Consider the following 15,745-nt stretch of genomic DNA (forward strand, 5'->3'; position numbering starts at 1 on the left):
TTTGAAATATGTGCAAAACATTTTGAATAATAAAATATGATAAAATACAAATAATTAATTTTTTAATTATCAAAAATAAATTATTTATATTCTATCATATTTTATTATATATTTTATTTATTAGCATTTAATTTTTTATTTCTGTAAATTAAATTGTTTACTTACTAATTTTGATATTAACTATTTTAACCAACAAACTGACATTATTGACATCGATTTTGATATAACTTTGAAAATAAAACAAATGAAAGGATAATTCATTTTTCACGATTAACCCCTTGACAGTCCAGGGCCCATATGTGGCCAGAAAAAGTCGTGCCACCTTTGTGCAAGTGGCCATATATGGCCATCGCAAAAAAATAATACTAAATTTAATTTGATTCGCCTGAAATTTGTTACTTGGGGGTTTTTGTAGTCGCTGAATTCGAATTTGAGGTCAGTTTGTCAAAATTCAAAATGGTGGATCCAATATGGCGAACAAATTTTTAAAAAATCAATCCGATTTGTCTGAAATTTGTTACTCGGGGGTTTTTGGGATCGCTCAATTCGAATTTGAGGTCGGTTTTTTGAAATTCAAAATAGCGGATCCAATATGGCGGACAAATTAAAAAAAAAATTTTTTAAATTTGTCCGCCATATTGGATCCGCCATTTTGAATTTTGAAAAACTGACCTAAAATTCGAATTCAGCGACCACAAAAACCCCTGAGTAACAAATTTCAGGCAAATCGGTTTGATTTTTTAAAAATTTGTCCGCCATATTGGATCCGCCATTTTGAATTTTGAAAAACTGACCTCAAATTTGAATTTAGCGACCCCAAAAACCCCCGAGTAACAAATTTCAGGCAAATTGGATTGATTTTTTAAAAATTTGTCCGCCATATTGGATCCGCCATTTTGAATTTTGAAAAACTGACCTCAAATTCGAATTCAGCGACCACAAAAACCTTAAATGTGATGAAGTCATATTTTTTTGGAAACTTTTTTTCGGACCGTTTTAGGCCCACCAGCGATTTTTAACTGGACTGCGAAGGGGTTAACTAGTTAAATTTCGATAAATTTTTTTTTATTTTTAATTTTTAGACGTTATAAATTGAAAATATAATTTGGCGTTTGCATACAAGAATTATAATAATGTCATTATATAATCACACATGTTTTCAACTCATCATATTTTATCCTGTAGTTGTGCTACTGAAAAAAGGCTAAGTTGAAAATGGTTCACGCTTAAACATAGAGTGATAATTATTGGAATATTTTCTTTAATTCTGATTGCACTCTATTCTATGATACATACATTTGTTCGTCTGTTCACAAGCAATAAGCTCCAATTTGAAAAATTCAAATCGAATAATCGCCGCAAAAGATATTTACAAAAATGTATAGACATTTCATTATTATAAAATAATGAGTAACGCTACTTTCAACGACTATCATTTCTTTTTATTTAAGAGCACATATTTTTTATTACTTTCAAAACATTCTTCAATAAGTAAACTATAATTCACCACAGTTTGGAATTGTTCGGATCTATGCCGAACAAGTTATACCTATAAGAATTAAAATTTATACCTGGAGTAACACCGTAAATTTCATTTTTTAAGTTACTTAATTCGATTTTGTTTTTTATAAAAGACTAGAAGGTTCACATTTATTCAATTTTCTTATTTCAATAGGTTCTCAGAGATATTACAAAATGGTTGAAGTATGAAAATAATTAATATAATACTTCTAAAATAGAAAAATATGTGAGTAACATGAAATCGGCCGGTTCTGTGGATTTGCCCATATAAGATTACAAACCGTCTCTCACGATATACGTGTAAAACAGTAAAAAAAAAACATAATAGTTTGTAGAAAATTTCTGTTAAGTTTGGAAATTATATTGCAATCCCTCCTTGAACAATAGACCCCTAGGTCCTTTGTTGGAGGATTCAAATTTTAACCCGAGTTTTATTGCTTAAAAAATTTATAATTTAATAACTCAACTTTAAAAAATATATATTGAGATTCGTTAATATTTCCAGATTATGAATATCTAAAATTTATCAAAAAATAATTACATTTAAAAAAGTTATAATTTATCTCGTTTACCTTAAGTTTGACAAAAAAATGGACATCATTTTTTAATTTAGCTGCCAAAGGACATATCATATGCATAATAATGTATGAAAATAATATAAATCTAGGAAAAACAAATATAATATTGAAATAAATATAAAGTATTAGTTTAAACATATTGAAAAAGCTAGTCGCTTTTCATTTTTATGAGGGTATTAACGGTAACTCGATCCTTTTCGCAGGTAAATTTCCTAGTTCCATTTCAGTACCAAAATGCACCAAATTAGTACTGAGTTGGTACTGAGCCCTCAGTTCCAAATTTCCAGAACCAATCCAGTACCACCCTTCCAGCAGGGACATATCTAATATAATTCAAATGGGTTGTGTGCCCTTCTTCGATCCGGCAGCTCAATTAGAATATTAATTGATTCGATTTCAATATACATATAAATAATTAAATGAGAAGCAGCTTGATTACAAAAATATATTTTTAGTCTGTTTTGAAACAGGAGAATTTATATGTGACGACATGAATCCATCAAAAGAAGAACCAATGTCAGTAATGACTAATGATGATTCTTTTAAGTGGACTAAGTGTGATGCAGAACAAATGACAAATTCTTATATTGCATCTGATGTTCATTTACAAAATTTAGGTTTATCTATGACCTGTGGTAAACCTAGATTTAAATTAAATGAAATGTGTTCGAGTTTCGCAACAAGTTCAGTATGTCAACCTAATTTTCAAGATGATAAGGATTCAACACCTTCTGAGTCATTTGTAGTACTAAGTCATCCATCATTAGAAATGGTTCAAGCACAGTCTTTGAACAATTACATTCAAATTCAAGAAAAATGTACTTCTATCGTAAGTTACTTTTTATCTACTATTATTATATATATTATAAATATTTATTTGTCTATGAAAAAATTTAACTTCAAAAAATGCTATTAAAAAACTCACAGCACTTATTTCCTAAATATTTCATAAATGTTTTTTTAAAAGATTTGAAATATTTCGTAAATATTGCGCTGAAATTTCTGGAAATGTATGATAACAAATGACAGTAATATTAGATTTAAAAATATTTTTAAATTGAATAAAAAAAAATTTAATTTAGCATTTACAGTTTTTGAATAATTAAAGATTAAAACTTTAACTTGAAATATCTCCGTTCGTCGTTTTTTGTTATACGCCCTTCTTGCACCCAACCCTATTAAAAATCTCTGTACAAGATCTTTTACAAGAAAATGTACATGTTCAGCAGCTGAATGTGTACCTGTTCTGCTGAGAAAATGTATAAGACGTCATGTAGGGTCTCTCAAGACTCGAGGGTTAGACCATTTTTATGGAATGTATCTTACGATGACTTCTTGAGAATGGACCTGCCCGAAGGTGCGGTGATCGTCGGCTTTGCGGACGACGCGTTGATCTTGTGCACTGCCCACTCGGCGGAAGCTCTGGGTACATTGGTGAACGAATGTCTGCGGCTAGCAAAATGCTGGCTGGAAACCAGAGGTCTTCAAATGGCCCTGGAAAAGACCAAAGCATTGCTGGTCACAGACAGACGTAGTTATAAATCCCCACGAATCGTGATGGACGAATTCGAGGTCAAGTGGAGGAGACAGATTAAGTACCTTGGTGTGGAACTGGATGGAAGGTTAAACTTCCATCACCACATAGCTACGGCGTCAAACAAGGCTATTGAATGTGCGGATAATCTAGCACGGGTGATGCCAAATGTCCGCGCAGAGATGCATTACTTCACGAATAAAAAAAATAATTTATAAAATTCTTTTTCTTTGAAATAAGTAGTGAAATAGTGATAAATGTGATAGTTATTTTTGTGTGTGGAAAAACAATAAATAGTGTAAAAGCTCATTTACCATGTGTCTATTTACTTTATTTTATACAATAGAATATTATAATTTTTTTAGATGAAAAATCGATAGGAAATAATATTTTAACAATTTTGTTTTTGCAAAAAGGAATAGTAAAAATGGTTATAATTTCTTTTTGGTAATATAAGTGATAAATTAAAAACGTGAAATTGCAATATTATGGAATTGTTTGATTATTAAGAAAGAGAAGAATGTATTTTGTTATTGAAAATTTTTTTTGAAGTGTTTGCAATTGTTGTGTTACGTTAGAATATTTTTAAAAAATAAGCAGAGCTGTTTTATATGAAATATACCCCAGATAACAAAACGCCTAGCCAATAGCGCGCCTTGTTCCGTCCGCGTCCGATTGATCGGACGACGTGCCGGCTAGATTGCAACTCAATGTGTGTGCCATTGCTTTCCAAATAGCACGCCCGTTTGTGTGTCACTGGTGCCTATGGATGATCCATAGGGGCCCATCATGGAAACGACATGCTCGTCGATGAGGGCGCCCGCATGGGCGATCCATGAGGGCGCCCTTATGGGCCCTCACGTTTGCCCTCAAGTTTGACATAATGTTTTTTAATCAATAATATTAAAATTAAAAGTTAATTAATAATAAATAAGCTTAAGTTATGAATAAATAACATATTTATTTAATAATTATTCAATTTTAAATTAAATTCTTACTCAAATTGAATTTATTAATTAACGTTCTAATTAATTAACTGTCGGATATAATTAAAAGTAATAATAAATTAATTAATTAAAATATTAAAAAATATGTAATTTATCCATACTATTAACGGATATTTTCATTTTCCAATTAATTCATACATAGAATTAATGATTAAACGCAAACCTGAGAAATAAATAAATCTAACGCATGGGGGGAATCGAACCTACGACCTACGGACTATGAGTCTAACGCTTTACCAACTACGCTACGCACGCTACTTCAAAACGAATGCTAACTTCTTGATGCTATTTAAACTTAAAAAATACCTAACAAAGAAAAGTGCTTAACATCATTTAGTTAAAGTTATGATATTAAATTATATTTTCCAATCAAATGCAATTTATAAAATATAATTAATTATATGCTTTATGATTATTATCATGAATCATCTCAGTTGAATTTTCAAAAAAAGTGTAAATATATTTTTATTAAAAACGCGTTTTTCGTTGTTCTGAATCATTGGAAACATTCATTTTTTGTTGACGAAAAAATATTTGAATTTTGGACTTAGAAAATTTTGCTAATCGACCATGAGGGCGATCCATGCGGGCCCCTACGATGGCCCTCATTTATTTTGCCATAAGTGTGAGTGTTATTCTCAAAAAAGTGTAAATATATTTTTATTAAAAACGCGTTTTTCGTTGTTCTGAATCATTATAAACATTAATTTTTTGGTGATAAAAAAATATTTCAATTTTGGACTTAGAAAATTTTGCTAATCGATCATGAGGGCGATCCATGCGGGGCCCCTACGTTGCCCCTCATGGATTCGCCATATGGATCAGCCCTCATGGGCCCCCGCCGGGGGCCCCGAACTCTTGAGGGCAAGATCGTGGCTTTTTCCACACGGGTTGTTAGAAAATTATTTTTTGATTTGTATTTTGGAAACATGGTATACCTAAGGTGACTATTTAAACAAAACTTTAAGAATTTTAAATATATCGAAATGTTGTAAAAAATCTAGAGATATTAGATGTAAGTACGGGATGGATTGCAGTTAGAGGGTGGGTAGACGGGAATGAATGGGATTTTATATGTATTTATGTACGTCCAAATTGCATAAAAAAAATATTGTTAATGATAAATGACTTTTTATGGGAAATTAGAGAAAAGTATAATGCAGGTATAATGATTTCAGGCGATTTTAATTGTAGAATCGGAAATCTTAATAATATTGACGAAGATATGATGGTTAATTTAAATTTAAGTCATCAAAGAAATTCAGAAGATAAAAATTTATGTAGTAACGGAGTGTTATTATATGATTTGATGTGCGAAAATGGGTTATGTTGTGTAAATGGGAGAACTTTGGGTGACTCAAGGGGAGCTTACTCTTTTATTAATTGTAACGGAAAAAGTACCGTACATTATACATGGGTGGACTGGAATGGACTAGAAAAAATAAAAGAGTTTAGCCTAATAGACTTGGATACTTCAGACCATCTTGCACAGAGCGTTATAATTGAAAGAGAAAAGAAAATTGAAAATTAAGAGGTTGTAAGATAAGGAAATGAATCAGTACTGGTAATAAAATTTTGTTGGGAAAATGAAAAACGTAATAGATATGCAATGGATATTAAGGATAAAATTAAAACATACTAGGAGGAATCCAAAGAAATTAAGTTTGAAACTGTCATTGAACTTATTACGAAAACTGTATCAGAGTTAGAAATTGTCAAAGTTATTGGAGGAAAAAGAAAATCCCAAGTTAGAGACAAACCCTGGTTTACTAAGGAATGTAAACAAAGGAAACAGGAAGTAAGAAAAATGTATAGACAGTTTGTAAAAACGAATTCAGACGGTTCTAGAAAAAATTACGTTGACAAAATGGGAGAATATAAAGATAAGTTGCGATTTGAAAAAAAGAAGATTAATGGAGTGATTGAGATTGCGCATTAATAATGTAAAGAAAATATCCGAATTTTGGGAGGTGGTCAGGACATTTAGAAATAAAAGAGGGAATGGAAGATTTTGTGATCTTAGTAGTGAAAAAATTCTTGAATTTTACGAAAATATTTTCCCACCAAGAATAATTATAAATGAAGACTACATAGATGTAAGAAACCGATACCTGGATAATGATATTACTCTATATGAACTAAACTTAACACTTAGAAAACTGAAAGCTAACAAGGCACCGAGGGAAGATGGCATCACTAATGAGTTCTACAAATCACTACCTATAAATGTTAAAAGTATTTAATGGCAAAATTTAATCAAGTTTTAAATTCTAGGAATGTTCCGGAAAGTTGGAGTAGTTTTGTGCAATTCTTACTGTACAAGAAGGGCGATAGGAATAATATACTGAATTATAGAGGTATCACACTTGCTAAAACAATATTGAAATTTTTTACTACTATCCTAGTCAGAAGTATTGGTATATGTGCAGAGAGAAGTGGAATTCTTCCAGAGGGACAAGCTGGTTTTCGTGAGGAACGATCGTGCGAAGACAATATTTTTGTACTACAAGCAAAAATATGTTTAATTATCTCAAATGTAGGAGGTAAGCTTTACACTGCTTTAGTTGATTTTAAAAGGGCCTTTGATTCCGTGAACCATGAGTTACTGAGGCGAAAGCTGTATAAGATGAGAATGAGCGGACAAACTATAAAGGTTATCAGAACTATATACGAAAATGCAAGGATGAAGGTTAAATTAAATGATGGTCAATATACAAAGGAAATAAAAATAACTATGGGAGTTCTACAAAGCGATTCACTGAGTTCAGTATTATTCATACTTTTCATTTACTTCTTCATTTTCATACTCTTCACGACATTCTAGATTTTTTTGAAAAGAGTCCTTTTAAAAATGTGGGAATTAATGGGGCAATACTTCTTTTTGCTGACGACCTTACATTATCAGGAGAATCAAGTGCTAATCTGCAAAGGAAATTAAACACTTTAAATGAATACTGCGTATTAAATAAATTGATGGTGAACACGGGAAAAACAAAGATTATAGTCTTCCAAAAAGGCGGAAAAAGAAAATTAAATGTTGGATTTAAATATGATAAAAAAAGGATTGAGATCGTAGATGAGTATATTTATTTAGGTACTCTTTTTCACAAATCGGGAAATTTCTCAAGGGCAGCAGATTATTTTGTGAGCAAGGCAAAATAGCGTTAGGAACAATATGGAAATCTTTAATTTCTACAAAAGCAGAAGCCTGGGATTCAAGAAAAAAGCTATTCGACTCAATTGCCACATCAACTCTTTTGTATGCAGCAAGTGTTTGGGAATTGGGATTTGAGGACATAGTAGAAATTATTCAATCTAGGTTCGTGAAGCAGCTGTTAGGTCTTTTAACCAGAACGCCAGGTTATTTGCTGAGGATGGAAATAAATTATGAGAAATTAGAAGTAGAGATCATGAAAATGGTCTTGAGATTAATGATAAAAATGTAACGAGGTTTTTGAATTTATAATTAAATAAATTTGGCATCTAAACCCGCCAATTCAAAAATACTTTATACGAACAAATCTCAAAAGGGGGATCCTCCAAGACATACGAACATCTGATGCCGGACGTTGAGGCAGGCCAACACTAACTACACTTACCTCGAGGACGCTCAGCTGACTCTAACCGACGCCGCTTCTCGAGTTGTAGGAAGAAATCCGCCAAGGAGAAAACACTTATAAAACAAAACACTCCAAATTTAATACAAGAAACTATTTATTTAAACGCTAAAAGTACAGCAAAAGATATGATAAAATATATATAAGAATGCTATTGAGAATGAGAGCACGTCCGCTCTTTATCGATCAGGTAATTGAACTGATGGTAGATCCCCCTTCCGGTCCTAGGATCACCACTATGCCTCTATCTCTCTCGCTCCTATGGACAGCCCCAAATCTACGAAGTGACCATTCGGCCCTAATCGCCGCCCCCGTGAAGCAACTGAATTTCACTGCCACATAGAAAAGCAAGACGAAAAAACCAACTAACGAATGCTTCGTTACAATCCCCTCCCCTAGGCCGATGTTACTCTCAGTAATATCGCCTATCAACCTCACAAAGAGCCACAAAATCAAATCACAAAAAACGAATAAGGGGGGGAGAGTAAGCATTCTAAACACAGTTCAAAACAAAAGAAACCAAAAATTTATTATAAAAAAAAGTGAAAGGAGAATCATTTTACAAATATATAATTTTTTTTTAACTCAAAAACGTTGGAATCTCCTTCCCTTTTATTCAAACACGTCGCTTCTGACGCTCATTGAGGAACTCAATTTTTAACTCCTCCTTGAGTTCTTGCGAAACCCCCTCCATGCGCTGGATCTGAAATACTGCGATACGCCATCTGATGACGACCCCGTTGTGTCAGCCATTTTTCGTTTCATCCTTTTTAAAATATATGTAGAAGAAAGAGATAAAAAATCAAGATGGCTGACGCAACGGGGTCAGTTTCCCCATAATTCCCTATGATTTCAGATCCCAATTGAAATTTCGAACGTTCTAGTCGTATTAATTCTGTGAACAAGATTGAAGAGATTTAATCTTTTCAATTCGTCAACTCGAATTGGAACCAATTCTCATTAATTCTTTTCAATTCGTGAAGTTGAGAATCAACCTTTAATTCGTCGAAATTCTTGCACGGAAATAGAATGCAGCACTAATTAATTCTTTTAAATTCGTACGTTGAAAAATATTAATCAAATATGAAATCTTTTACAATGAATTTAAAAATTCTCCACGATACTTACATTCTAATAAATTTGTTATAACCAACTAAATTATTTCATTTTTGTACTGAAAGAATAATATCGAATACGCATAGAACATAAATAAAGTTTAGGTATAAAAAAATAATCCTTAGTTATAAATATTTTTTTAATTTAAAAACAAAAATTTTTTTAAACATTGATATATTTAAATTATTTATGTTTAATTTAATACGTACCCAGTGCGCAGTGGGCCAAAGACCTTGTTCGTTTTGAAAACGTTTTTAGAACGTATCATGTCTGACAAATAATATTTCAGAACATTATTTGAAAATCTATGTTCTTAAAATGTTTCAGAACATTATTTGGCAGACATGAAACGTTCTTAAAACGTTTTTAAAACGTTGAACTGCCCACTGGGTATTTATCTTATATATTATCATGAACAAAAATCATTTTTTGACAATAGTATAATTTTATTAAAAAATTTTTATTTTAATACCTATAGTTAAAATTATTTCAGAAAATAAAGTAAGACAATATTCGTATAACTATATTTTTTAATTTCTCTATTTTATTAATAACGCCTGACATTATAGGTGTGTCAATTTTTAGTTGCTAATACAGCAAATTATTTTTATACTCGAATATTCTATAACATAGAACTTTAATAATATTGTTCAATATACATGAGACCTGGTCTATGAAAAGTTCATGATGTTACATCTGGATCATTCATAAGTTAATTTCCCGTTTAATTTGAAAGGGCTGAAAGTACTTTATTAGTAAAAGTCTTCCCATTGCCTTTAAAATAATTTTGTAGCGTGTTCAGTTCCTGTATAACTGTATTTGATGCTAATATATGGCTCAAAATTTCTGAAGTGGGCCACTAATTTTTCGATGGCGAGATTTTTATAAGTCATATCAATAATTTTATAGTATTTTCGAATCAAAATAAGATCCTAAAGTTATATTGCAAAATTTTAATTTTTTTAAGAGTTATTGTTTAAACAATTTTTAAGCAGCCAATTAGTAAAAAAAGCTTTTCTACGGTTCCATTTGATGGATTTTGCTGAAATTTGGTATGAATAATGTACAATAACCATGCTTTCAAATAAAAAAAATTTGTTTCATTTTGTTCATAATTTGTTGAAAATAGCAACAATTATTATAAACAAATGAAAATTTAATAACCTTCTGCGCCTAATTTCGTATTTTTTCTTGTCAATTATGATTCCCTATTTTATCACGAGTATTTTAAAAAAAAAAAAAGTCAGTATATTGCATTAGGTCAAAAGTTATTAATATATTTGTGATCGCGGTCCGAGAACTAAGTGGAACGCCGCGCCGGACGAATACGCTGAAACACGTTAGAACACGAGCGCGCTCTTGGACCTTGCTGTTTTTTTGAGTGCATGTGTATAATTTAATTTTTAAATTCATATTTATTTGTAATTACCCTTACTAATAAAAAATTATATCTGCATAATATTTAATAATTTTTCTATTTGTACAGAATATTTTGTATACGTAAGTATTTTAAATGCCTATTCGTTCACGAGTATTTTAAAGTTTATTGTTTATGAAAATTATAACCTTATATCACAAATATTTTTCACACTCTGCTTCTATTTCTCATGAAAAATAAAAATGCCGTCACCAAATGTATGCTGCAACCCCTTGTTAAAGAAAAATCATAGACGTGTGATGAAAAACCTTCATTTAGTGACTGAAAAATTTGATAAAAAATTTACTAATCTTGTCGGGAAGTATATTTGCACGTCATGTAAATCCGTGATATATAAGCAAACTGACACTGTGCAGGGAAATGAATTTGAAAAAATTGAAAGTGTACGTATTATTGAATCGAGTGACGAAGATGAAGACAACATTTCAAAAGACAAAAATTACATTCCAGAAGAACCTCGCAATAAAATTGTAAGTGATGATTTAATAGATTTGGTGAAAACGATTACGAGATCATCTGGCAAAAAATTTAAACTGGATATTTCCAATGAAGAACGTAACAAACTTCTAAAAGTGTCTGAAAAAATTGAAATTCAATTAAGGGGTGAGAAACCTTTAGAAAACGAGCTGAACGAAATGTGGGTCAATGACTTGAAAGATGCCATTTCAAAACAAACATCAAAATCTGAAAAAATTTTTCTTTTAACAACAATTCCAGTTGACTTGAGCGTTCGAAAAACTGCAAAATTGTTCAGCGTTTCACGTCGTTTAGCAGCTAGAGCAAAACAATTGCGCTTAAAGAAGGGATATGCATCTCACGTTGATCCAAAACCTGGTCACCCCATGGACTTATCTATAAAGAAAAAAGTAAATCAATTTTACCTATCTGACGAAGTGAGTCGTGTGTTACCTGGGAGAAAAGATTTCAAATCAGTGGTAATTGATGGAAAACGACAGCATTTAACAGTAAGTTTTTTAATATTTAATTTTTCATTAGATAATTTTAAATTTAAATTTTTTATTAGGATAATTGTTTACTGTATTCTGAAAAAATGCAAAATATTCCAATTTTTGTTGGCTTTAAACTTTAAAGTTTTATAACTTAAAATTTATTTAGATGAGATTTTATAATTGATAACATTTTTCCTGTAATATAAATGAGTAATATTGAGTTTATAATAATTGAAAGTGCCTATCATGGAAAAACAGAGTATAGTTTCATTAATTTAAATTTCTTAGTTTGGTCTCAAGTTATCCATCTTTTAATTTCTTTTAATTTAATCCAGATTTTCATCCATTTTTAAAATTATTATAGAAACGATTGTTGATGGGCAACCTTAACGAGTTACACTCCCGATTTTTGAAGGAATTTTCCGAAGTGCAAATTTCTCTCTCGAAATTTCAAAGTTTAAGACCACCTCAATGCGTATTAGTTGGAGCAAAAGGCAACCACAATGTTTGCGTTTGCAAAACGCACCAAAATATCAGATTAAAAATACAAGCCCTAAAACAGGAGTTATTTAAGAAACAAATAGATTATCCTTATTCTTACTGTGATATGTTAAAAAAAATTGTTTGTGAAAATTCTTGTTCTGAATGTTTTCTTTTAAAATGCAAAAAATGCCCTGGCACAAAAATAATTTTGCAAGAAATAAAATCAATTTTTATAAATCAGGGCATAAAGGAGATTTCATTTCATCAGTGGCTCACGACTGACAGGTAATAATTTTATGCTTTACATTTTCATTCTTAATAATTTACAATTAATTCATATGAAACATATTTTTGTAGATGTCAATTTTCGATCGTCACTGAATCTATGAAGGTCTTTTTAGAAAATTTTGCAACAGATTTATTGGCACTTTTAAAGCACGATTTCATAGCTAAATCTCAGGCAGAGCATTTATCAAAATTGAAAGAGAAAATAGGCGAAGGAGAGTTCATAGTCACAGAGGATTTTTCAGAAAATTATTCTTTTAAAATACAAAATGAAATTCAAGCCCAACATTGGCGTAAAGACCAAGTCACGCTACATGTTCACGTTGCATATTATAAAAAAGAGGGCAATTTACAAAACGAAAACTTTGTAATTTTTTCGGAGAATTTGCAACACGATTCGACAGCTGTTCACTTGTTCAACAAGAAATTAATTGAGCATTTAAAAAAAAAATTTGGTGCCAAAAAATTAAAAAAAATTTATTACTTTTCCGATGGAGCTACGTCTCAATATAAAAACAAATATAATTTGTTAAATTTGGCTAATCATAAAAATGATTTCGGAATTGATGCAGAGTGGCACTTTTTTGCAACCGCCCACGGCAAAGGCGCTTGCGACGGAGTAGGAGGCACGGTCAAAAGGCATGCATATTTCACATCCCTGCAAAAAGACACTAATCTTCTTTTGACAACTCCAAAACAATTGTACGAGTGGGCAAGAGGATTTTTTAAAAAAATTCATTTTTGCCTGTGTTCGAATGAAGAGCTTGAAAATCATAGAAAAAGTTTAGAGTTACGATTTTCAACTGCTAAAACAATTAACCAAACACGATCATTTCATTGCTATCAGCCAGGAAAAAACAACACATTATTGTGTAAAATTTTTTCTGGTCAAAAGGAAGCAGTCACGGTTAAGCTTGCTTAAAGTAGAAACTGGCGAATACCAAATAATATAATTCTGAAAATAATAACATTGTTAAATCATTGTTTTAATTTTAAATATTTTTTTGGTAGGCCCTATTTTTTTAAAATATTGTAAACACAACATTGAAATAAAACAATTACGTTTATTTCAAAATTTCTCTTCTCAGATAATATTTTCTTCAATCTGCAATGTAACTTTAGAAATATTAAACATTTATTAAAATCTTAGATTTTCAAATAATGCAAAACAATTTTGTCGCATGCAATGAAGATGTTTAAATTTTTTATTGTTTATATATGTATGTTGAATTTATTTAATAAAAATTATTTTTTGCAATAAACAAAAAATATTGCATCATAAAGTATATTTATTAACGGAAATTTGTTAATGTAACATGTTAAATTTGGACGCAGTACGCGGTCTTGAGGATAGCGAGTCAGTAACTATGATATTGGCGCGTCAATAGGGCACTGAGCGTCAAGAGAAAAAGTACCATAACTTTTGACCTAATGCAATATACTGACTTTTTTTTTTTTTAAAATACTCGTGATAAAATAGGGAATCATAATTTACAAGAAAAAATACGAAATTAGGCGCAGAAGGTTATTAAATTTTCATTTGTTTATAATAATTGTTGCTATTTTCAACAAATTATGAACAAAATGAAACAAATTTTTTTTATTTGAAAGCATGGTTATTGTACATTATTCATACCAAATTTCAGCAAAATCCATCAAATGGAACCGTAGAAAAGCTTTTTTTACTAATTGGCTGCTTAAAAATTGTTTAAACAATAACTCTTAAAAAAATTAAAATTTTGCAATATAACTTTAGGATCTTATTTTGATTCGAAAATACTATAAAATTATTGATCTGACTTATAAAAATCTCGCCATCGAAAAATTAGTGGCTCACTTCAGAAATTTTGAGCCATATAGAAATTGATAAGAGAAATCGAATTTACAGTTACTTAAAAAAAATATATATTCTGCCTTGAATATTACCAGTTTCTGTAGAATCATCAAAATATTTTTATCATACTTGAAGAGGATGTGTAAAAATATTGAAATGTTTTCTATGAACAACTAATGAAATTCGCATGTCTCGTAATATTATTACTTAAATTTTGTTTTTATTTTTTAGGATTATAATTCCGTAATATCAGGTATGACTCCTTTAGAAATTGAGCAAAAACTTTCTGACTTATTACAAGAAAATGCCAAATTAAAAGAAACTTTAATTGAAAATAATGTGGCAATGAAAAAACAATTTAACTCACTCGCGGCTTGGCAAGAAACAATTTCATCTGTACATCAGAATCATAGAGAAAAGTTTGCTGAAACTCGAGAATTAATGGAACAGCTCAAGAAAGAAAACATGAAACTTAAAATTAAAGTATCAATCAGTGAACTCCAAGATGTCTCTCTTCAAAAGGTAAACGTAAAATAGAAATTTATTAAGATTGCAGGATTTTTACTGTCATGGAATACCTGAAGAGGTTAAAATTTTTATAAAATATTGTTCTATAATGTAGGCTTACATATTTTTAATACTTTTTATAACACCTTGCGTCAAAAACTCAACTAAATCGCTGTCTTTTACGCAATTAGCTACATGTAAATATAAACGGATTTTCAGCTTATATTAGGTTATATTTTAAAACTAATTTTGAATCTTTTATTTTGCTTAAGAACTTCATTGCTATTGTACTATAAATTTTCTGTAAAATAAATTATATTTAACAATAAATAACTGAAATTAACTATTTTCACTTTTTAATATCTTTTAGACGGCAGCTGAAGACCATTCTATACTACCAAGTCTAACTCACGTATGTAATTGTTCATGTCGTGCAGAACTTGTAAAACTTCTAAAAGAAAAAATGATGGCACTAATTGATCATGATGAGACTTGTTTAAAATCAGTAGAAAATTTAAACGCAACTGTTGAAAATTCCGATAAAAATTTAACTGAAGAGTGCCAGGCCTTACAAAAAATGGACACAAAAATTATTCTACCAACATTAAAGTTGAAAGAATGCACAGAAGAGGGAAATAAAATGGTAACAAATGTGGAGCAACAGATTGATACCATTAATGAAAACGTAATATATATATATATATATATATTTGACCGGCAAAACCTGAAGACCAGGCAAAACCCGAATTGCCTAAGCATTTTGGGTTTTGCCTGGTCTTCGGCTTTTGCCGGTAACATATATATGGGTGATTCTACAAACGAGGGAATTATGAGCGGTCAAACTTATTTTGTATATTAATTTTGAAAATAATAAT

At 30.4% G+C, this 15,745-nt stretch overlaps 1 protein-coding gene across 4 annotated transcripts in view; it reads left to right on the plus strand.

The window, feature by feature from the left end:
- Positions 1-15,745, plus strand: part of LOC127282131 (optineurin) — a 79,747-nt gene that overhangs the window by 11,825 nt on the left and 52,177 nt on the right. Inside the window, exons 2-4 of one of the 4 annotated variants that reach the window (XM_051306228.1) lie at positions 2,555-2,928; positions 14,595-14,885; positions 15,241-15,555. In XM_051306228.1, coding sequence (XP_051162185.1) covers positions 2,590-2,928; positions 14,595-14,885; positions 15,241-15,555 — 945 coding nt within the window. In that variant the 5' untranslated portion in view covers positions 2,555-2,589. The remainder of the gene's footprint in view (positions 1-2,554; positions 2,929-14,594; positions 14,886-15,240; positions 15,556-15,745) is intronic. The other 3 variants (XM_051306230.1, XM_051306229.1, XM_051306231.1) reach the window with 3 other exon arrangements.

This window comes from Leptopilina boulardi, unplaced genomic scaffold, assembly GCF_019393585.1.
Source record: "Leptopilina boulardi isolate dan_hultmark-lab unplaced genomic scaffold, ZJU_Lbou_2.1 LbouV2_281, whole genome shotgun sequence".
Classification (NCBI taxonomy): domain Eukaryota; kingdom Metazoa; phylum Arthropoda; class Insecta; order Hymenoptera; family Figitidae; genus Leptopilina; species Leptopilina boulardi.